Raw genomic sequence first — 23,757 nt, 5'->3', positions numbered from 1 at the left:
GCAATTTTTATGTTTTACATTCTCTTATTTTAAGTGTTTTTTTTTTTTTTTTCTGACAGTGTCTCTCTGTGTTGCCCCTGCTAGAGTGTAGTGGCTTCATCATAGCTCACTTCAACCTCAAACTCCTGGGGTCAGGCAATCCTCCTGCCTCAGCCTCCAATTATCTGGGACTACAGATGCACACCACCATGCCCAGCTAATTTGTCGGTATTTTTAGTAGATATGGGGTCTTGTGCTTGGTCAGGCTGGTCTCAGAACTCCTGACCTCAAGCAATTCTCCTGCCTTAGCCTCCCAGAGTGCTAGGATTACAGATGTGAGCCACCGCGCCTGGCCTCATTCTCTTATTTTAAAGCACAAACAAAATGTGTTAGGGAGAAAGGATGGCATAGAAGTAAATGAAAAAGAAAAATCTTTGCCCTTCCACAAAATCAAGCAGACAATAGAATATTTATAATCAAATTACATTATGTGTTAATTTCCTACTGCTGCTGTAACAGTAACACAAACTCAGTGCCTTAAAACAACACAAACTTACTATCTTACAGTTCTGCATGTTAGAAGTCTGAAATCAGTTTCACTGGGCAAAGATCAAGGTGCTGGGAGGCCTGTGTTCCTTCTGGAGCTCTGTTTCCTTGCCTTTTCCAGCTTTTGATGGCTGTCATCATTCCTCGGACCACGGCCCCTCAGCACATAGCCTTTCTTCTCTGCTTCCATTGTCACATTGCCTTCTCTCTCGACTCTCAACCTCCTGCTTCTCTCTGATAAGAATCTTTGTGATGACGTTGGGCCTACCTGGATAATTCCAAAAAAATCTTGCCATCCCCAAATCCCTAATTTAATCACATGTGCAAAGTCCCTTTTGTCCTGTGAAATAACATAGACACATGTTCTGTGGATGAGGACACGGATCTTTTGAAGGCCTTTATCCACCCTACCATGCCTTGTAAAATAGGAAATTTAAGAAAACCAACTCAATACCTGATCTTAAAAGGAAGATCATGTCAAAGTTACACTGTTGTTGCCTTCATGTTACCATGGTCTAAATCAGAGTCAAAACTAAGAAACTCAATGACAACTAGGTTGAATACACCTATTTCCTTTGGCCACAGATTAGGACTTCTAGTTTCAAAGTCTTAGCCCGAAATTCTTATAAGAAAATTGTCTCCTATGCCTACGAAATCTAGGGTTTTTTCTAACCTTCTTTTTTAATTTTTTTTTCCAGAAAAGCAAGACAACAACACAAGAATTGAAACTATAAAGTCTCTTGTACAAAAACTCCCTCCACCCAATCGTGACACCATGAAAGTTCTCTTTAAACATCTAACAAAGTAAGTTATAAGGGCTTCTGGGTGTGTCATATTATAGTCATTTGCTAAATGAACAATATTTAATTTTAAATCTCTAAAAAAAAGGTTTCCAAATGCATCCACTGCATATTTTCCCCTCTAGCTGACCTAACTCTTCCTGCAGAAGTTGGAGAATGTGCTAGAGATGGGAAGGAAAATCTACAAAAAGAACTTTTGGGCTAGGCGAGGTGGCTCATGCCTGTAATCCTAGCACTCTGGGAGGACAAAGTGGGCGGATTGTGTGAGCTCAGGAGTTTGAGACCAGCCTGAGCAAGAGCGAGACCCCATCTCTACTAAAAAAAGAAAGAAATCATATGGACAGCTAAAAATATATATAGAAAAATGAGCCGGGCATGGTGGTGCATGCATGTAGTCCCAGCTACTCGGGAGGCTGAGGCAGGAGGATCGCTTGAGCCCAGGAGTCTGAGGTTGCTGTGAGCTAGGCTGACGCCACAGCACTCTAGCCCAGGCAACAGAGCGAGACTCTGTCTCAAATAAAATTAATAAAAATTAAAAAAAAAAAAAGGAACTTCTGAAGGAATTTATTTTTCATGGCCTTTTCAACAAGTAGATTTTTGCTGATTGATTGTCAGAACCATCACCAGGCTTCAGGGATGGTCTATCTTGACTTTATTATCTAATGTAATACAAAGGGCACGAAATGATTCAGACATGAGTTCAAAATTGAGCCCCACCGTGTACCAAGTGCTGTGACCACAAATGAGTTACTTAAACTTTCTGAAATCCAATTTCCTCATCTGTAAAATGTTGGTTCAGATTGATAAGGTGCTGTCCATGTAAACAGCTAGGAGAAGAGTGTTCCAGGCAGGAAAAAAGGCAGACATAAAGCCCAAGAGGCCCCTAAGAGCTTGCAATATTTGAAAAGCAGACAGCAGGCCTAATGTGCTCTAGGACCTAATGTGCCGGGGTGGGGTGGGAGGTGGCAGGAGCTGAGGTCCCAGACATAAGACCAGCATCTGATCACATGGATTCTTGTGGGCCACAGTGAGAGGCTTGGATTCCATTCTAAATACAAGGAAGAACTACTGAGGAGCGCTAAACTGAGGGTGTATAAAAAATTGCCCTGGCTGCCGAGTGGAGAATGGATTGTGAATGTCAAGACCCAGAAGCCCTCAAGTCCAGGCAGGAGATATTGGTGGCTTGAGTGGAGCCATCAGAGAGAAATCGATGAGACACTGTGGAGGTGTAGCAGCTTGGATTTGCTGCTGGTTGGCGCAGAGTGTGGAAAGGAAGGAGAAATCAAGTGTGCCTCTTTGGGTTTCAATTCCGGCAAGTGGAGAAATGATAGTGCCACATACAGAGATGCGTAAAACTGGGGGAGAAACGGGTTGCACAGGAAAAGCAGATTTGAGAGCTCTATTTTGGACATGTTAAGTCTGAAATGACTGTTACTCGTTTGCCTTCTGTTAACACCTTCTTTAGATAAGGCAAAGTGCAATACAAGAGATGAAGTTTTAGCTTTCACTATAAATGCATAGTGATATCGAAGCCTGATAGAGTTTCAGATAGATTGGGCAATTATGCTTTTGTGAGATTACATCTCCTCCTTAATCATCTTAATCACCCATTCCTTGGAATGAGTCATTGCTACAGATTGTTCAATTAATCCATCGTATGATTTTTAATTGTGAACATAATACATGTAATTGCACCAAAAAAAGCAACAGAGACGTAAATACATTAAAAAATGAAATTTGCCTACTGGTCACTCATAGCCTGCTGAGCAAAAGTAACTAACATTTTTGTATATATCCTTTCCAACCTGTTTCTAAGCATGCGCAAATATATGTGTGTATGGTTTTTTATTTTTGTGAAAGAACATCACACTGAGTAGATTGTTCTGTAAATATTTTGCAACTCATGGGCAGTGTTTCATTTCATTAGATAGACTTGTCTTGCTACTTCTAATGATCGCATAGTTTTCCATGGTGTGGATAGTCCATATCTTGTTAAACTGGTCATTGCATTAGGGAACATGTTTTAATCTAATTCATTATGTTAATTTCTCTTATTCTACTGTTGGGGGGAACTTTATCTCAAAATTCAGAACATCTCTTGTTTCTAAAATGTTTCTTCTTGTCACTTTCACGTGCTGGCTTCAGTGGGAAACCCAGTGTGGTTTAGTGGAAGGATCTTGGGCTTTAAAGAAACAGAAAGAGAGAGACCTAGCGTCAAATCCTTACTCTATACTTTGCTCCCATTATGATCTCAGGCAAGTAAAATCGGATTAAATAATATCAACCATATCTTGTGGTTATGAGAATTAAATGAGATAATGCATATAAAATGCCTGGCACAAGGTAAGCATTCCTCAAATGTTAATTCTTTTCCCTTAGGATCCAGACATACCATGAAAGGAGTTTCAAGTTACAAATAAATACTGGAGTGCTTATCTCAGTAACTTTAACTGGACAAAGTCATAAAACAAATGGAAAAGTATACCCTTTAATGCTATGCAATACCTAGTCTTGAAGTTCTTGAGAAATATCCATTACTCAGTCTCCAATTATTCCCTTTTTTTTTCCAACTGAAAGAACATCTATAAAATGAAGAAACTAAGAGTCAGCTAAATCCTCCTTTGAAAAAAATAAAACACACAGAAGAGAATCTATCTAGTTAAAAACCTTCAAAAGATGAAGATCCTCCTAGTCCATGCCCATAATCCCAGTTTTAAGAATTAATGCCTGATTGTGTTTCTCATATCCAAGTTAACTTCCTAATTTTGTAAAAACTTACATTTAGTCCAATAGAGATAGAAATAGATGTTTTAAACTAAGATTTAAGATCAGATTATTATATCACTTCACAGCATTCACATTTTAAGATTTATCGTTATAACTGGGGAGAAAAAGTGCTATTTGTCAGCCACCAACCTTTCTTGGGTGGTGTGACCATATTTCACCCTGCACCGATTTATAAACTGGGTTTAATTATGCACAAGTGTGTGCACACGATTATATCTTGTTAAGCATTTTTTGCTAAGTTTTTGATAAACAGCCAATCGTGGCATGTCATCAAAGCCTGAGAAGACTAAATAAGAAGATTGTTTAACAAGAATTTAAATACATTCATGTTTGAAAGAATCATTAAAATGTTTTCCTTAGTCTTGATGCATTTGGTAGTTCTTCAGAAAATCTACCATCAACACTCGTATGTAGTGTTTATTCCAAATTGTTGCAAATATATATATTTTGAAGTTTGTTTAGTGAGGGTCAGGGGATGTAATGAAGTGCCAAAAATTCCACTTGACCTACGTACTCTACAGTCAACAAAATAGCACTCCATTTGTGCAGAGTTCTGAGTTAAACACTCCCTCAAAGCAGAGCAGCTAACAACTGAAAAAGCTTAGCACAGTGGAGCTAGAAGGTGGATGTAAATCCTGTCCACAAAAGCCAGAATTTTTAAAGGATTGTGATTATATTAAGCATAAGATTGCACAACGGCTGCACAGGCTGAATAGTCTCAAAGTCTAGAGTCTTTACTCTTAATCAAACTCAAGGTCAAGTTCTATGCTTCTGCTATCATAGCTTGAGACCAGGAATTCAGAATAAGCTATCATCTCAAAATGCCATCAACCAGAAATCTTTATTAATGGCCACTTTCACAAATTGACATTACAGTGATAGGTCCTGGAAGGTCCTGTTGTACCTTCTGAATCATCATATAAATGGCAAAACTATCTCTATGAAATATACGTGTCAAATGCATTTTCCTGTAGCCTGCTTCTTTGGAACGGCAGGGAGGCAGAGTGAAGATGAAGTTAATGGGAAGGAGGACCTAGAAAGATGGTTTACTTGCTGATAGGTAGTAGCTAGAGCTTGAGAGCCAGTCAAAGGAGTTAAGTAAGACATAGGGTATCACTAAAATTTTATGTACCAGAAAATTGCATGATGTTCTCAGTGTTTATGAAAGAGTCATCTGACAACAGACTATGGAGTGAAAGAGATAGGAGAAAAGAACGCAGGAGGCCCCATGGAAGCTGTAGTTGGATCAGAGTGAGGGACAGACATTCAGTGGAAAGAAATGGTCCAAATCTTGAGATTTTTCAAAGAAAAAAATCAACGTATTTTTATTTCTCTCATTTCTTTATCCCCCATGTCCAGTCAGCCATAGAGGAAAGTCTGAGCTTTCAATGTTGGGTAATTGTGAAAACAGCCCCCTGAGAGTGATAAAAAAACCAAAAGGAGATAGTGTTCAGAAGGGTTCCCTTTTCCCTATTTTGCAAAAGTAGACAGGGCAAAGAGGAAGACCAGATATAGAAAGCAAGTAAAATAGGTGAATCCCATTTTGGCAAGTGTGTATCGGATCTTCAAGCCCTCTGTATCTGTGGTTCCCAACCCCCAGGCCACATACCGAGTTCCACCTCTCCTTCACCTTCCCACCCCCCATCCCTGGATCATGTAAAAATTGTCGTCCATGAAATCAGTCCCTGGTGCCAAAAAGCTTGGGGACTGCTGCACTATAATGATGCTGGTTGGGATGTACCAGCCAGCATATTGGGAAAATCATGTATGTAACATATTTCAAGAATAAAGGCCTTTCAAATTTTCATACCTTTCGAACAGGTCATATAAAGGGGAAAAGTTTATGCAGATAAAATTGTTTATGACAACACTATTGCAATGGTGGAAACTTAGAAACAACATAAGCGTTCACTAATAGGGAAAGGGTTGCATAGAACATGGTACATCATACCAGCTTGGTAAAACACTGTTCATGGCTTTTTGGTTTTTTTTTTTTTTTTGGTTTAAAATGCTTGGGGAAATGCTTGTGTGAAGCTAAATAAAATCAGAGATACAATATTTTATATACTCAAAGAGAGTATAATTATAAATATGTGAAAAAAGTTGTGCATATAGAAAAGACTATAAAAATATTTACTGAAATGTTATATTTCTTTGAGTTGTTGGGTTAGGAGAGTTTTTTTCACGTGTTTCTTTTTCTCTCCTAACAATTGTCTAGACGGAGACATTGAGGTTAAGGGCACAACAAAAATCAGGCTTTGGAGTTAAGCAGACCTGAATGTGAGTGTTTGCTGTGCCATTTACTGGATGTGTAACCTTGGCCAAGTCACTGAAATATAAGCTTCCATTTCCTCATCTATAAAAGGGAGATGAGGTTCCATTTTCTCATTTTCTCATCTATAAAAGGAGAGGTTATAATTGAACCTCTCCCTGTAGTGAGGAGTTTATGAATAATGCTTTTAATGGGTCTTGCACAGTACCTTGTACATATATAATAGGTACTAGTAAACATTATATAACAGGTATTATTTTTATAATGAGGAAAATATAAAATAATTTTTAGTGAAATAAGTATAGGAAGAATTGCTGAAATAATATGGGGTAAATTACTGCCAAATTTCCTGGCTTCCAGAAAATTCTTTCTCCCATATCTCAGAATCTTTTTCCAAAACTTGAGTTTCCTTACTGGCCTAACTCAGACAGTTTCCTGTAATCCTAATGAGAATGTTTTCACATGTTTGACAAACCACATGACACCCCCATCCTCGTACCCAATCCCAGCTCTTTTCTGTCACTGACTTCCTATTAACCTGGCGGGCATCTCCCGTGGACTCAGTTCCCACGCTTCACCTTCCAGGTGATAGTTGCTGAGATGATTATCTGGTCTGCCTTACTTCGGGGCGGGCGTGAGGAGACTGGGCTTCTTATCAAGAGCCTCCTGTCACAGCAGTTTCCTAGGGACAGTTCTTTTGCCATGTTGTCTAACTTATCAGAAGGATTCTCACGGTGAGAATTTCCTGCCAAGCAGAACAGAACACTGGCTTTGTGAAAGCCTGGTAGGTGAGATATTTTGGAGCCAGTAGGGCCTTCCCCTAAAACTCAGTCACCAGTGTATACACTCTTAGAATCCTACCGACTACATATCCACCTCGGCCTGGTGGTGCCCTTTTGAAGTACTGGAATTTTTGTTGCCATTGCTATTAATGAGGTATTCTAGATATTGCTGAAGTCTTTTTCCACATTTTTATTTCCAAGATAAAAATAATACATGATAATTACATAAAATTTAGAAAATAAATATTCAAGTATTTCCATAGAGCTAACTTAAACTGGTTAGCCAGATTTACTTTGTGGCATGCATTTTGAAAGTCAAAACAATCTCAAATTTTTAAGGGAAGAAAGGACACAAAAGAACATTCATGTACACATTCATGCATGTACATGTTATTCTGGAAATTCAAAGTGTCTTAGAAGTGGGGTCTTTTAGTAACATGAAATAATGCCATTCATTAATTTTTGAAAATAGCTCTGGAAGAGTATATTTGCTGTAGGTTTTAGGTGCCAATAAATATTCTTGTAGGAGACTTGCACTTTGCAAAATAGGTTGAAAAGAGAGCTAAAATCCCCCCTTTTGCATGGGCTCTAAGAAAATTGTCCAGCTGTTCATAGAATTCCAAGGTGAAAAAACGATATGGCTGAATAGACAAATCTCATGGAAGCGTGCCAATTGAATGCCTCGTTGAAAGGAGAAACTGTTGAGCTATGGCTATTCTGTGAGAGTAAACCGATATTTAAAGCTTCTCTGTGGTCTTCATGGATATTAAATAAAATATTCTACAAAAGCATGTCAAAAGCAACTTAAATAATGATGAACTAGAAATAAAGGGGTTGTGTGAGGAAACAATGGTGAGGAAGTAATTCGTCCACCCTATCTTTAAAATGGCACTGTGGGCATTTCTGATATTTGGGGGAAAATAGTAGATGTGGTTAAGGAATGTACTTCAAAGCCCACAAGTGGTTGCCCTTCTCTCTGGTTGTCCTGGCTGGTGGCTGATGACACTGCCTCCCATCTAGGCCTCTGCATGTTCAACTCTGCGGTGCTTTGGAGCAGGGTGTGTTTTTCTGCGCTGTCTCTGGCACTCCGTTCTTTTTCTGTACACTTTGGTCTTTCACCCAACCACAATACCTGATATCCAAAGACTTGCAGGCCGTGGGTATTTTTACTGGAAAATGAGGAACCTGTGCAAATTGTTATTTTCTTTCACTCTCTATTTTTTCTTTTCCTTCTCCTCCCCACCCCCCTGCTCCTGCGGACGAGGGTTGCAAGTTGTTTGAAATAAGCCAGAAGCTTAATAGCTCCTTTGCTTGTGTATTTGAAATGGCACCCTAAGCACTTTGAAGAGCTAATGTACTTCCTATGGGCCTGAGATTCCTCAACTGGACTCCCGTGGCAGAATTTGGTCTGGTAGTTAAGAAAATTAATTACTCTGATCGTGAGGGTGAAGCAATAGTTCCCAACTCCCCGTAGTAATCATTAAAATGTCATCTACTTAGGAGACATCTTGGCACAGGATTTATAAGGTTTGTGAGCTGGGGACTAAGGTTCAGTGATCCTTCCAATGGCGTCTCCTTGTTCTAGAGGAAGGCTCTGGGAGATAAGGTTTTAAGACGGGAGTGAAATTATTACTTTAGATTTTTAGATTTAACATTTGAATGGTAGCATTTACCACTGAGTAACAGGAAACAACAAAACATAAAGTGGCTACTGTCCCATCTGTCACTGTCTCCTCTATTATTAGTGATGGTCCACCTCATGGAGCCAAAGTTACCTAAGAGGTAAATCTTTTAAGTTGTCCTGCCCTCTTCCACTGTGAATCTTGGCCTTTTACCTAATGGAAAGAATTTTGAATCATAAGACATAGGCTTGAGTCCCAACCTCAGCCCTTAGAAACTGTGCAACATTGAGAAACTCTTTTAATGTTTCTAACTCTCCCTTTTGTTCATGTGTGAAATAGGTCAAATTCACATTTGTGAAATGTTTAACTGTAAAATCCTACCCACTAATTCCTTCAGGAAGTCTTAAATGAGTGGCTACTGTATTCCAGGCCTAAAAAAAATCAGGGGTTGGCAAACTATGACCCATGGACCACGTCTAGCCTGCCTCCTGGGTTTGTCAACAAAGTTTTATTGGAACACACACACCTATTTGTTTTTGTATCGCTTATGGCTGCTTTCACACTACAATGGCAAGAATCAAATAGCCACAACAAGTTGTACAAGGCCAAATATATTTACTGTTTGACTCTTTACAGAAAAAAACCTGTTGACCTCTCAAATCAATGCTACAGGCATAAAAAGGACTCCTACCCTCACATATCTGATAGTCTCCTGAGGTAGATAAATGAGTATACAATTATAGCAAATATGGTACAATATCACAAGATGCTATGAGAGTACTAAGTGAGAGCTGAAAGTTAGCTTAGAGAAATCAAAGAACGCCTCCCAGAAGACATGAAACAGGCTCTCTTTAAAAATGTCAGTTTGGTAGACAACAGGCTGCCATAAGCAGAGAGAACACTGCGTAAAGTCATGAAGGAGACCTATGGTGATGAGGAAACGGCGAATCCGCTGGAATGGTTAGAGAATTGGGAATCATACAGAGAAGTGGCAGAGTATGAGCCTCAAATGTTACAAGCAAGTGAAATTGTGAAGAACATCATATGCTCTGCTAAGGAGTTTGAAATTCTTTTGATAGACAGTAGGAAAATCACTGAAGGATCTGAAGCGGGGAGATAAGGTGATGAGATTTGTATTTATAAAGATCGCAGTTTTTATAAGAGTGAAGGATGGTAGGAGGACACCACCAGAGGGAGTGAAAACAGTGAAGAGGCTGACATGACAGTCCACGCCAGCGATCCCCAGCTAAGGGGGCGGTGGGGGGCCTGGAGGAAAGGGATGGCTGCCAGAGGCACGGAGGGGGTGGATGCAACAGGACGAGCTCCCCGAGTACATGTAAGAGGTTAAGAGGAGGGAGGAGTCCAGGATGGCACCCAGGGTTTTAACTACCTGAATGGGGATATCCTTAACTCACATCACCTACAGGAAAAGGACCAAATTGGAGGCATGAAAGAAGCTGGACTGTGGGGGACATGATGTGATTGGGTCGTCGTTATATTCTATTAGCAAAATCCGGTAAAGCAGCAGTCCCCAACCTTTTTGGCACCAAGGACAATCGGTTTCATGGAAGACAGCTTTTCATGGGGACAGGCCAGGCAGGGCAGGTGGTGGGGGGGAGGCAGAGCTCAGGTGATGATGCAAGCAATGGGGACCGGCTATAAATACAGATGAAACTTCACTCATTAGCATGCCACTCACCACCTGCTGTGTGGAAGTTTCATGGAAGACAGTTTTTCCACAGATGGGGAGGTGGAGCTCAGGCGGTGATGTGAGGGCCTCCTGCTGTATGGCCCAGTTCCTAACAGGCCACCAGCTAGCACCAGTCCATGGCCCAGGGGTTGAGGATCACAGCAGTAAAGGATTTGGGGAATGCAGGAAAGGTGATTGAGATCTAGGTATGAATTTGGGAATTGTCAGTTTAAAGATGGTAATGGAGTAAAGTCCTTGGTAACCTCAAGGGACAGTGTCAGCCTAGAAGAGAGTTGAAGACAGATTCCTAGAGACCTCCAACCTTGAAGGGCTGGTCAGAGGAAGAGAAACCAGGAAAGAAGTCTGAGAATAGCATGCATGTTGATAGAAAGGAAATTTGGCAAGAGCAACAGTATTATATTCTGTGATTTAAGCTACTAATTCCACAAAGGAGGCCTAGGAAATTCTCATGATAACAGGACATTGGGCAGAGTTTCTAACAATGACAAGCCACTATTCTTACCTCCACCCTTCAGCTTTTCAAAAATCATAGGAATAAACATAGTAATCTAACAGGAAAAAATGATACTTTATAGCATAGTCAGATCCAGAAAATATTGGTGAGAATGGAAATTATTAATATAAAGAACTGACCTGGCCCCTTCTGCCATTAGAGCATTGGCTCCAAAATGACAGGCATTTGTGTCATTTTCATTCCAGCTATCTCCCCAGAGCCTAGTACAGTATCCTGCATATTGTAGATACTCAATAATTTTTGTTGAATAAATGGAATCACATGACTTCATTGAACAAGATGGTGATAATCTAATCCAACCAGTGAGTGGTTCCAGGTAAAATCAACTTCTTAACCCTGGAATCTTAGAAACCTGATGTATTTCAGAGTAGTACTAGGGAATATTCCATTTTGAGGGTATTGATAAGTAAGATGTTCCTCTTGGGTTTATTTCCCCTCACCTAATATTTATCTTTTCATCATGATAATGAGAAGAGGAACACGCTCTTGATTGTAAAAAAAAAAAAAAGACTATTAATGCTAAGACTGCATGCTAAGAAGGTACAAGCACAATGATGGGTGAATGAGTACTAAAAGAGGCTGGCTGTACTGAGGAAGCCTCAGTCCGGGAATCTGTGACCACCTACCAGTGATGGGTGGAGCCCGGTAGATCAATTACTGCAGCACATGGTGAGATTGCCAGTTCTCAGAGCCTGTTAGAGCAATTACTGCAGTATATGGTGAGATTGCCAGTTCTTCTGATTTCTTGATTATTTGGATTAGTAATGGATCTTGGAATATAAAAATTTATTTTTACATCCTCTGTCATAATTCTCATTACTAAACTAAAGAACTTCTACCACTCCTACCTCCGATTAGGTCAACCCCAACCTCCCTGTGCATCATTTATTGACTTCATCCTACCTTGAATTATTTAGCATCAGATAAAGAAAAAAAATCACCTTGATTACAAAAGCTTGCCCACTGCTTTTAAATGTATAAAGAAATTTGGTTCCCCCATTTTAGGGAGCAGAGACATAGCAAACTTCAAAGTGGAAGGGGGAAAAAAACCAACCAGACCTCAAGTCACCTGATTTCCAGTCCACTAGACCACACTCTGCTTTCTTGCCAATACTAATACTCGACTGCGTTTCCAGGGAAGAAGGAATGGTAAAACAAAGGGTGAGAAAGACAAGCCAACTGTGATAGAGGCACAAGCCAATCCCTCGAATTCTCTTTTTTTAATTGAACACCAGATATAATCCCAGCCCTGTACATAAAATTACCTAATTAATCCTAATTAATTAGTAAACCCTCATATTTATAGAACAGGTTTTCTTAGTGTCTGACCTCTCCTCCTCTTCCCCTGCCTCTGATACATTGCTTTCCAGCTCAAAAGCACCGAGGAAAGTTTCATTTTTAAAGGTTCTTTTTAAAAACAAGCGCATCATTCATTAACGCTTGTGCATGTGTGCATAGATGCACACTTAGGAAGAGCATGTTTTTTAAAAGGCAATGAGGGCGCTGCCTTTTACCACCGTCTTTCTCCCCTTTAAATGGAAAGCACTGAACCCAGATGCCCAACCAGGGAAGATATTCTTCCAGAAGCAGCATCTGGCCTCCTGGCAAGCCCGACAGGCGAGTTGTTTGGGGAGCACGGCCGTTGTCTGTCGGTCTGTCACGTGCAGCAGATACCGTGGCCTCTCTGGCTGCCACGTCCAGCCAGCTGCCAGTTCCTCTCGGCTCACCTTCCATTCTGACAAACTCGTTCCCTCATTTTCCTTTCTTACTGGACTTATTCTTCTCCCTGCTGCCCCTAAGAATTTCGGGACAAGCCTGATTCCTCATTGCTTTCCGCCCAACACCTTCCTCTCCAGGCCTGTGTCTTTTGAACCCAAGTGAAAACCTCAGCCATTCAGTCCTACATTAAAATAGGTTATTTTTAATAATATTTCTTAGCCGCTTCTTGTCGGCAAAGCTCCTCATAAACTGTGGGGCTGTTCTCTGAAAAGAAAAACAAAACATTCCAGTCTAGTAATTTATTCTGGTCTGTACACAAGACATGAAAGTATTCTTGACATTTGTGTATTATTTAGTTAAATCATGTTGGCTCCCCACATCCTTGTCACGTTGAACAAAAGAGCATCACAGGACTGAAAAAGACGAGACCACGCTGCAGTCAGTCGAGGCTGTGCAGCCTTTACAAACAGCACCCGCTTCAGGAAAGTAAATCTTTTACAGTAGCTTCCTTTTTTTTTTTTTTTACCTGTTAATATGTATTTCTTTTAGTTGTGAAGGATTTTGTGGGGTTTTTTATGGATAATTGTTAAGAACACAGAGTCCGATGGTAGCCCACGCAACAGGAAGCAGTGACAAGGTGCTGACAAGTCCGGCAGCACTACCCAGAATGCAGAGGAGAAAGCAGAAATTAGAGCTGCAGGGTGACATCCAGGAATAGTTAACACAGGGTATCTGCAAATTTCCATGTTGCTGGGTTGTTTTTTTTTTTTTTTCCTCACGCAAGAAAAAAGTGCAGATTATATATGAGATTTCAGATCTCAAGATCGTAATGTCTAGGCTGAGAAAAGACTAGAGTTGAGCAGTGGACAGGAGGAAATCTCAGCCATAAATAACAATTAGTCTGCTCCCAGTAGCAGACCCGAGGAAAATCTACTTTGCAACCATCTACATAACAGTAGAGCCCAAACTTAAGATTAGAATTCCTAAGCCTATTTTATTTCTGCCTTGATGACATTTTTTGGTCTATAATTTTTCTGCAGTTTCACTCGTTAACATGTAAAAAGGAAGTCAAAAATACATACAGAGCTCACATGCTTTATGTTAAATATTGCCCTTGGTATAGAGACTCCTGTATCTCACTTCTGGTAATTTCTTCTCCTCTTCTGTGTCCTACCCACATTCTTTTTAACTAAGCTGTTTTCTCATATATTTTTCCCCTTTCTTTTCTCTGCCTTTCTTCCCAATATTCATCATCATCCTCAAATTCTTTCTCTTGTCCTTTACTCTGAGAACTCACTTCACTTTCAAAGCATTGTTGCCTACATCATCCATCCAGCCATTTATTCATGAAACACATACATATTGAGTGCTTATTATGTGGTAGATGCTGAGCTGGAAATAAAGACAATTTTACCAGGAAAGCAATAAATCCCTAGGATCTGGGAACCTCCCTGCCCATGTGTGGGAATGTTCACATCCCTCAATCTCATTCTCAATCCCTACTTCCTGTAGTGCATCCCCCCTCTTCTAACAGGACTTTGCAAACCAGCCTGTCTTTTACAGACATTCAGTCAGTCCATCCATCGAAGTGAGTAAACCCCTGTTCTCTGCCATTTTCAAAAAGACCAAGTAGAATGCTTTGAGACAGAACCATTGCAAGGAGTAGGGAAGACATAAGTGCTGGTTTTCTGGCACTAAAAACACTTTTTTTCCTGCTTTCTGTGAATTGACCATCAACATGCACCTCTTAATAAATAGTTTTCCCTTTATCAATTTTGTTCATTCATTTATTTATTTCATGTATTGATTTTCATTTGCCTCCTATAGAGTTTGGGGTATGAAAAGATAAAAGAAATTACTCTAAAGGAATTTTTGTCTAATTAATTTATGCCCCTGTTCTTGGGCATCAAAACATTACATTTGCTCACATAGTAAAAAGACATGCAAAGTGATACTTGACCTAAATCTGATTTTTTTTTCCATCTGGACACTTTTTTCACAATCATTTTACGTTTTAGAAAAATTGCACTGTGACACACATCTCTTCTTTGATGAGAGCACAATTCTACCCTCTCGGCTTCCTGCTCACCTATCTTTTTCCATTTCCCTTTTGTTTCCAACTGCCATTCCAGAGCCATAGGTACTTCCATGGTGCTGACCCTGGAGTCATCAGAAAGGGATTCCATTCTCCTGGTGCCACATTTCCTGTTCAGGGTCAGACATCCCCCATAGGGGTATAGAGGCATTTACTGAAAGTTTACATCTCCCACTCTATTTTTCTAACTAGTGGGAAAAGAGAAGTAAAATGCATGCCCTGTTTTCTCTGACCTCACCCTCCTTTCATATCACACTGAAAATAACCAATTCCTTGCGTGTCAAGCTCTTAAAGCAATTCATACTTCCCTGGCAATCACAGAAATTTACCCTTCGTCTTAGCAGAGGAAGGCCTATTTTATCTACCCATTATCACATTCTTTTTATTCTCTGCATGGGTCCCCCCCAACACCCTGTAATAGGCTAGGTAAACTTAGAAGCAGGTGGCTACATAGAGAAAATAAAGAAATGTTCATTGTTATGTTCTAGGAATTTCTGATCCCAAAGCATTTTTATCCAAGATATGGCAATATATGGAAAACTGGCATGCATTTGTGCGTGGGACTGGGGGTACGGGGAGTGTGGGGGTGGGGACGGAGATGACCTAAGAGAGCATTTTGTTCATCACCAACGCAGCCGCCTGAAAAACACCAGCTAATTAGCAGTCTGTAGCCACACAACACAGCAGTTTAGTACAAGAACTGAACAATACTTTACCTAATTGAAACTACAGAGCAGACTTAGGTAGGCTGCATGCAATTACACAGATTGGAAGCCAGCCAGGACACCAAGGTTAACAATCCCTTCTCTCACAAAAAGCACCACGGGAACTTTAATGACCACAAGTGGCAAGGGCCACCATCCTGCATCCCATCTGAAAGGCCTTGCCCCTCACCACCCAGGCTCCATCAGATGAGCGTAATGGTGTCAACTAATTGGCTGGGAAAAAAGAGTGCCCTCTGTCGATGCAGACGCACCTGTGCTGTGTGACTCATTCACCAAGCTCAGGAAACACACTTTGAAGTATGAGAGTGGTGGGGGATTCGAATGAGTAAGGACATCAAGGGGGTTAAGTGGCAGACAGTGGGAACCATGAAGTCCCCTCTGCCTGCCAAGTCCTGTATCCAGTACTACTGCCACATGAGGATCCCTAGAAGCAGCTCAGGGCTTCTCAAACATCAATGTTCTCAGAATCAAATCACCCAGGGATCTTGCTCAAAATGCAGATCCCTATTCAGGAGGTCTGGGAGGGGGACTGAGTTCTGCGTAAAAACAACCTCCCAGGCAACATGGCTGCCGCCATGTCTGGGGACCATACTTTCGGAAACCCCATTGTGCAGGAGAAAGGACCAAGAAAGCAAAGCCTGGGAAAAAAGAAAGAGGACTTTAAAATGAGATTTGACACCCAGAATTATCAGGTTCACTTCATTTGTCCTAAGAACTAAATGAAGCAGAAACATGGAATGTTCAAAATAATAATCCAATCCAAAACCTACTCCCAGAATGTCTTGTACTATAGGGGATCCTGAACATGCTTAATAAATGAGATACCTACTCCTAACAATGTTAGAATTAATATTCTCCACCCACTGGTTAGTGCTGAAGCAAAGGGACAGCAGCAGTGGTCTGGGATGACCTCCACAGCCAAAACTATCTGGCTTTCAGGATGAAGACAAGATGGCAGAGTGCAGATTGTCAAAGCTTAACCCATGGACAGTGAAGGGAGTGATCATTTTTTTCAAATTTTTTGGAAATAAAATCAGAGTTGCTAAAAAAAAAAAAAAATCTAGGAAGGGGCCATTTTTAAGCTTATATTATACAAACAGTGTTTAATGCTGTGTGCTACCTGGGCTTTCATGATAAAGCCTGAATATGTCATTAAAGATTCTTAATTGTTGATTGGACTAGTGATTATATTCTTTAGTTATTTCCTGTTTTTTACACTAATATCTTCATATTTTGTGACTTCTTAATGATAGCATTCACTTTAGATGTTTGAGAAGAAACACACAAGCACACACACACTTAAAAAGCAAGACCCAATTATTCACCAGTGGAAGTGGTATGATTTCCTACGTTTAGACATGCTGTAAACATGCTGTAAACTAGATAAGGCTGGAGTTTAAATATACATTTATCCTAATATATACCTCATCAGTGTAGCTGCAAAAATACCATTACTTGCCAACGATATATAAATTTGAGATATCATTCAAAATATATCACTTGAAATGCTCGCCTATCAAACGCTAGCATGGTAAAGTACATATACAAGAAGCAGCAGCATATAAGCATCAATGAATCAACAGTATCTACAGAGTGCCTACCCTGTGCTCCAAATGGCACAAGGGAGAGTGGGGAAGATAAAAGAAATATAAAAGAGGAAGTCTAAGGTTCTGCCTTTGCAGAGCTACTAATCTAACAGAGGACTAAGAACTTACGGAAAAAGAGTAGAGAATAACTGACTGTTAAACAGTGTACACCGCTGGTGATTCAAATGGGGAGAGATGGGCAAAAAGTGATGAGAATTCTCCTGTAAAAGGTGGAGCTGGGGGGATTTGGGAATCGCAGGGATGGTGTATGGGGCAGCTAGAGAAGAGCTGAGTGGGGGCCAGGATGTGGCCATGACCAGCCTGTCCCACGTCCAGAGGCAAAGGAGAAGGAGCCACTCAAGTGCAGGGGGAGCCCGGGTTATGGGTGGGGCTGGCAGAAAAGTTGGAATCTGATGTCTCAGGCAGGTTATTGAAATGTTGAAGGATGTAAATTGTGCTTTTCTCTGTGTTTTCAGTGCAGTCCTGCACCGTATAATGACCGACATGTCTGTCAGTGACCGACGGCATATAAAATGGTGGTCCCATAAGATTACAAGGCAGTATTTTACTGTACCTTTTCTATGTTTAGATGTGTTTGGACACACAAATACTTACCGTTGTGTTACAATTGCCTACAAGATTCAGTATAGTAACATGCTGCACAGCTTTGTCACCTGGAGTGGCAGGCTCTACCTTGTAGCCTAGGTGCGTAGTAGGCTGTGCCATCCAGGTGCATGTAGGGACACTCTACGAGGTTCACACAATGACCAAATCGCCTAATGACACCTTCCTCAGAAAGTGTACCTGTTGCTAAATGACACATGAATGCATCTCCTACAATTTATTCAAGGGTCCTGTATAAAATGAATTTGGGGAATGAGGGACTGAAGGAGGAGGCCAGGGCAAAGCTGGAAAGCCAGCAGTCACCTTGACATGACTAGAGAGCAGCTGTCCCCGTGTTGGCTGTGGAGCCAAAAGGGAAAAGAGCAATTCCTAGACAGACTTCAAAGTGTGCCAAGAGTATTTGCCGGCATGTTTGATATGGTGCACGAAGGACTGGAAAGTGTTTGGGACAGTGCCAAGGAGTAATCTATAGACTAAGAGTGGTGACACCACTGACCAAACCAGGTCATCTGTGTACTCTTACTGAGCACCAACTGTGTGCCAGGCACTGTTCTAGGAGCTTACTACAATACATTGGTAAACTTAACAGAAATCATCCTCGCCCTTGTCGGGGGTTCCATGATACACATAATATAAGCAAATAAATAAAGCAAATCAACACCATAAACAAGGAAATGCTACAGCGTAGTAGAAGGTGATAATTGCTAAGGAACTAGAAAAAGTAGGGCAGAGTAAGGAGGCTTAGGAGTCCTGTGGGGTGGTTTGTGGTAATAAATAAGGTTGTTGGGATGGACCTCATTGAGAAGGTGAGATTTGAGAAAAGACTTGAGGGAAGGGAGGACATTAGTGAAGAGAAGACCCGGCGTCAAAGCATTCCAGGCAGTGCAAACATGGAGGCTTGGTGTGTTTGAGACTGCTCAGAGCAAGGAGGCCAGCTTGGCTGGAGCCAAGTGAGGGCACAGAGAGGAGGAAGAGGACAGGAATCACGTCTTGACAAGGCCAGATCACCTAGGGCCTTGGAGGCTTATGCGAGCACTTAGTCTTTGGATCTGAGTTAAAAAGAAAGGGGGAGCCAGTTGCAGAGTTTTTAGCATGAATGACATGAACTGACTTCAGTTTTTAAAAAAAATCACTGTGTTGAGAATACATTCTAAGAAAACAAGGGTAGACACAGGGAAACTAGCTTGAAAACTAAATTACCCAGTTGCCAATCTAATGAGAGTTATTTGTGGTGGACAGTGCTGCCTGCACTTGCCTCTGGATAGGTTGAGAGAATAACAAACCCTGGGCGTCAGCCCCAGGTTGGACGTGAGCTTCCAGAATGACTGTAGGCACATTGTTTCACTTCTCAGCCACTGTTTTATCATCCAGTGTGTGTGAGTGTATGTGTAAATGACCTAAAGAAAGTGAAAGCCAAGAGTATATACACTGTTATTCGAGTTTGGCACAATAGGAAATTCAAGCAGAGTCCAGCCCAGACACTTGACCTTGCACTAAGTCCAGGAGATAGAGTGGATAGAACACTGGGTTCAGAACCAGAAAACCTGAGTTTGCGTCCTGAGTTTATGACTCTAACCATGTCACCTTGGATAACAGCTTCTTGGAGACTGAGGTTTCCTCTTCTATGTTAAAGAACATTACAATACCTATACCTCAAAAGACTTTTAGAAAATTCAGTTACAGGTGAATGAAAGCCCATCATAGACTGTAAATCACCAAAGAGGCAAAGTTGTTTTTTACACCGCCACCCCCACCCCCACCCCAAGGCTCCTACTGCAACCCTCAATAGCTTTACTCCACCTGGTGTAAAATTGTAATTAATCCTTCCTCATATGTAGGTTAGGAATCATGGCTCACTGGACTTCGTAGTGTCTCGTGTAACTTGTGGGCAGTAGAGCAATAGGAGGTATTTAGCAAACCATTTTAGCAAGTGGTAAGTGAAGGTATGATATTAACGGTGGAAATGTAGACTTGGGAATTAGCTTTTTAGAGTAAATATTTCAAACCATGAAAGTTCATGCATTCACCAGACAGTTCAGAGCCTGAAGAGAAGGATGGAGTTAAAAACAACTTTGGGACAACCACCGTAAGAATCACTAACCAGCAAAGAGGGAAAATGTAGAAAGTAAACAGATAATTCAGAATGATCAGCATTCTATAATAAAAACTTGAAGACTATCATCAAGTAGTAATTCAATAAATAACTCCCACTCCAAAAGGATTCAAACAAATTTCAATTAGCTGCCATTTCGCCAGTCAGAAATTTCTAATAACCATCCATTTATCTAATAACCACACGCTAGCACAGAGATAACTCAAGTTCCTAATGAGAGCTTCAAGATTCAAAAGTTCCTTGTGAATTATCAAAGGATGATAATGTGGTGTCTGTTGTAATTTTAATATTAATTGTGTTGTTTGATTAGTGCTAATCCACATATGATAAGAAGTGTTTTTGACCAGAGCATTTGCTTAATCAGAACCTTCTCCACTCCTTCTAAGTAAAAGTGTTAGAGGGAATGAAAGAAAACTGCACCTCAAACCATTTTCCCAGTCTGTTCCTTCAGGACATACTTACCAGTAAATCGTGCAACATATCTAGCCAATAATCTCCATATCCTCTTCAAAGCCTACTTCTTTGTGTCTTTTTAACTGACATTTTGGAATTCACCTGAAAACACCAACAATTTGCCAAGACAAACTTGGCCTGTGGAGAAGACACCATATTCAACACCAATCTGGAGGAAACAACATACTCAGTTCTTCTAATTCATTATGATTTTAACATTTATTATCACATCATTATCACAATTTGAGGATTATAACTTAGTCCTAGGAAAACTGGCCACTAAACAATAAAGAGTTAAGACCAGAGAGCTCACTCTCTATGCCCTTCACTCCTGTCTCCTTATCTCAACCCCTCCTTCCCTGTGGTACCACAAAATGAATAATGCCTTAGACATAGTTTTTGCAATGCTAATATTTGAACAGTAAAAGATACCTTAAGACCTTCATCAAGATTTTTTAAGGCCTCATTTAATGTCAGTGTCAAGGTTCTGTGAAGAATAATTAATATAACAAAACAAGGTCTATGTGCCCATCGATTGCCAGGGAATTTATGCAGGTAACTCATTAATGCTGGAGGGGGTTCTGCATGTAAATCCCGAAGCCTCGATAGGGAAATGGGACCCAATGATTTTTTCCCCCTATAAAAAACACAAACAATGACAAGAATAAAAGCAGATAACCTGAATATCTATACAAACAGCTATAAGGCTTATAAAAGTTTTCCATTTACATCCTGTCACCTCTTCTTTGCACATGTATAAAAGATGGGACAATTATTTCAACAAACCTACTCGTATAAATCAATGCAGTTTTGCTGTGGGAAGACTGGGTGTTTAAGGCATTTAATATTTCAGCATCTCCAGATTATCACCGGGATCCATTTCGCTTTGTGGTCAAGTGCCTGATTAGCACTGTGACAGGGTATTGGCCATTTTCGTATGAAGATCTGCAAATCCTAGTAAACAAACACCAGTTGGAAAAATTAAGAACAAGTCTGTGGACTGGAATGCACCCTACTTGTAATGGGAACAAAAAGCTGGCAATCAATTCTAAAGAAAAAGCTAAATCACAGCAGAATGACCTACTTTAAGGCATTTGCCAAAGAGGCAGTGTTTTTAGACAGCTCTTCTGAAGTAGCGTCTTTCTGTCTATGCCATCTGCAGATTTATTACTCTGCCTGAAAAAAACAACCCAAAAAAAAAAAAAAAGCTCTGTTTGAATGATACTAAGAGCCTGGTCTATAGGAAAGATTCCAGTATTGTGGGTACCACACCCACACCTACTGATGTGGTCCAAGGTTTTGCTTTAGAGGCACCTAATTAAGAAACCCTGACTCATTTACATGGAGACGTTTGATCTAAATTACACTCCAAACCGCACCAAATTGGGAGCATCTGTGAATGTGAAATGTTTGTTCCCTGTGACGGCTAGAACAGGGCCAGCTCTGGACGGCACATGTTCAAGTGACGAAAAATATTTCACATGTAACGTACTTCTGAGACCCACTTTTCCACTAATAATTCATAGTGAGCCTAACCAGTATCCGTACTTCCACAATTATTTCAGGCTGTGAAAAATTATGTCACTGTTTTTTTTTTTTTTTTTTTTGCTGTAGCTCGAAAAAGGTAGAAGACCACCTACTTTGTTTGTTGTCATTGATAAAAGGCCCAAAGTAGAGCCAATAGCAAAAAGGCAAAGCTGGATAGCTCAGAGGCTAGTCATTATATGTATCTCAACTTGGGATCCAAAAATGCAGAGTGGCTGTCGGAAGGGCCAAGTCTCCGGGGGGTAACCCCCTTATCCCCGCCTTGACTTCTCCAGCCTTTCCACGTGGCTTGCTGGTTCTCAGCAAAGCTTTGCCTCTCAGCTCCACTGAGGCTGTACTTGTGTCCAAAGGAGATAGCCCATAATTCACCTGACAGTGTCATATTTCTGGTGCAATAAACAGAGTTTCATGGATACAGTCAATGTCGTGCTTTGGTACCTGCTGGCCCCTTCACCTTATTAGGCTGTGTATCACCTGTGTCTCAGCAGGAGTCCAAGAAACAAGAAAGAAACTTTAAAAAATAATACCAGATTCTTTTGTCTAAGAAAAATATTAATGCATTTATCTGACGTACTGTTTTTTGCAGTAGCTAGAATGAGATTTGAATATATTAATGTTTTCAGCAGCAGAGCCCAGGGAGCCCAGTTAATAACTTATGCATGGATATATAGATAGACTTCAGACAGAGGTAAGGTTTTCAGCTCTCGTGTTGGTAATACTCAGAGAGATCGAATGAAAGGGGACTGGTCTCTGCAAGTCTTTGTTGTGGGCATGCATTGTGACAGTATGGAGCCAGAGTTCTTCTGGTTGTCTACACAGCCTGGATTCAATAAACTGTTATATATGCATATTATGACAATGTGGTCAAGGAAACCAGATTTTTTTACTCTACCTTCATGTGCCTATGTAGCCTAAATCTGGGGCTTATTTTTCTTGTCCCCATTCAGTATGTTAACATATTCATAATTTGATACAGGTTATGTTCATTTTATAATTAAAGTTATGGACTTAGTTGAGAAAGCATTCAGACTATACTGAATAAAAAATATTTCTCTTTTTCTGTATTTATACTATAGGGTTCAATGTGAATCTGAAGTCTGGATAATCCCAGAGTGTACTAGTTTGCTAGGGCTGCCATAACGCAATACCAGAGATTGTGTAGCTTAAACAACAGAAATTAATTTTTCCACAATTCTGGAAGCTAAAAATCCAAGATCAAGGTGTCAGCAGTTTTGGTTTCTTCTGAGGCCTCTCTCCTCGGCTTGTACATGGCCACCATTGTGCTGCTTTGTCCTTACATGGTCTTTCTTCTGTGCCTTTGTGTCCCTTGTGTCTCTGTGTATCTAAATTTCGTCTTCTTATAAGGACACCAGTCTGGTTGGATTAGAGCCCACCCTGATGGCCTTATTTTAACTTAATGACCTCTTTAAAGGGTCTGTCTCCAAATGCAGTCACATTGTGAGTTAGTGGAAGTTAGGGCTTCATCATCCATTTGGGCAGGAGGGTTGAGATAATTTAAGCCACACCACAGATCAAGGGCATATTCATATCCAAGCTACTGACAAGCCCCGTGCCAAATGTGTTATTTATTTGAGACCCAACCTAAAACCTAAATTAATTTTAAGTCCATAGTATTTTTCCAGTATGCTTTTCAGTCACATCCTTCATCACAAAGAAACAATGAAAACTTTCTAAGGGTGAAGGGAACAAGCAGCAGGGTGACTCTGCTCATACCTTCTTGCTAGACTGGAAGGAAGCAGTATCCGCGGACAGTAAGTGCGACCACAGTGCCTGCCCGAGCCCCACCCGCCTTCAGGGACCGGGTCTAGAGGCATAAGTGCCTCCCGCTCCATTACTGCCGCCCTCCATTAGGAGCAGATAATG

General features: G+C 40.7%; 1 protein-coding gene across 2 annotated transcripts in view; it reads left to right on the top strand.

The window, feature by feature from the left end:
- Positions 1 to 23,757, top strand: part of ARHGAP15 (Rho GTPase activating protein 15) — a 590,409-nt gene that overhangs the window by 529,239 nt on the left and 37,413 nt on the right. Inside the window, exons 13-14 of one of the 2 annotated variants that reach the window (XM_045559126.1) lie at positions 1,224 to 1,329; positions 1,451 to 1,604. In XM_045559126.1, the coding sequence (XP_045415082.1) occupies positions 1,224 to 1,329; positions 1,451 to 1,454 (110 nt within the window). In that variant the 3' untranslated portion in view covers positions 1,455 to 1,604. Of the gene's footprint in view, positions 1 to 1,223; positions 1,330 to 1,450; positions 1,605 to 23,757 lie in introns of those variants that run through there. The other variant, XM_045559125.1, reaches the window with a different exon arrangement.

The sequence above is a fragment of the Lemur catta genome, chromosome 8 (genome assembly GCF_020740605.2).
Source record: "Lemur catta isolate mLemCat1 chromosome 8, mLemCat1.pri, whole genome shotgun sequence".
Lineage (NCBI taxonomy): Eukaryota > Metazoa > Chordata > Mammalia > Primates > Lemuridae > Lemur > Lemur catta.
This window is presented reverse-complemented; position numbering and strand designations above follow the sequence as displayed.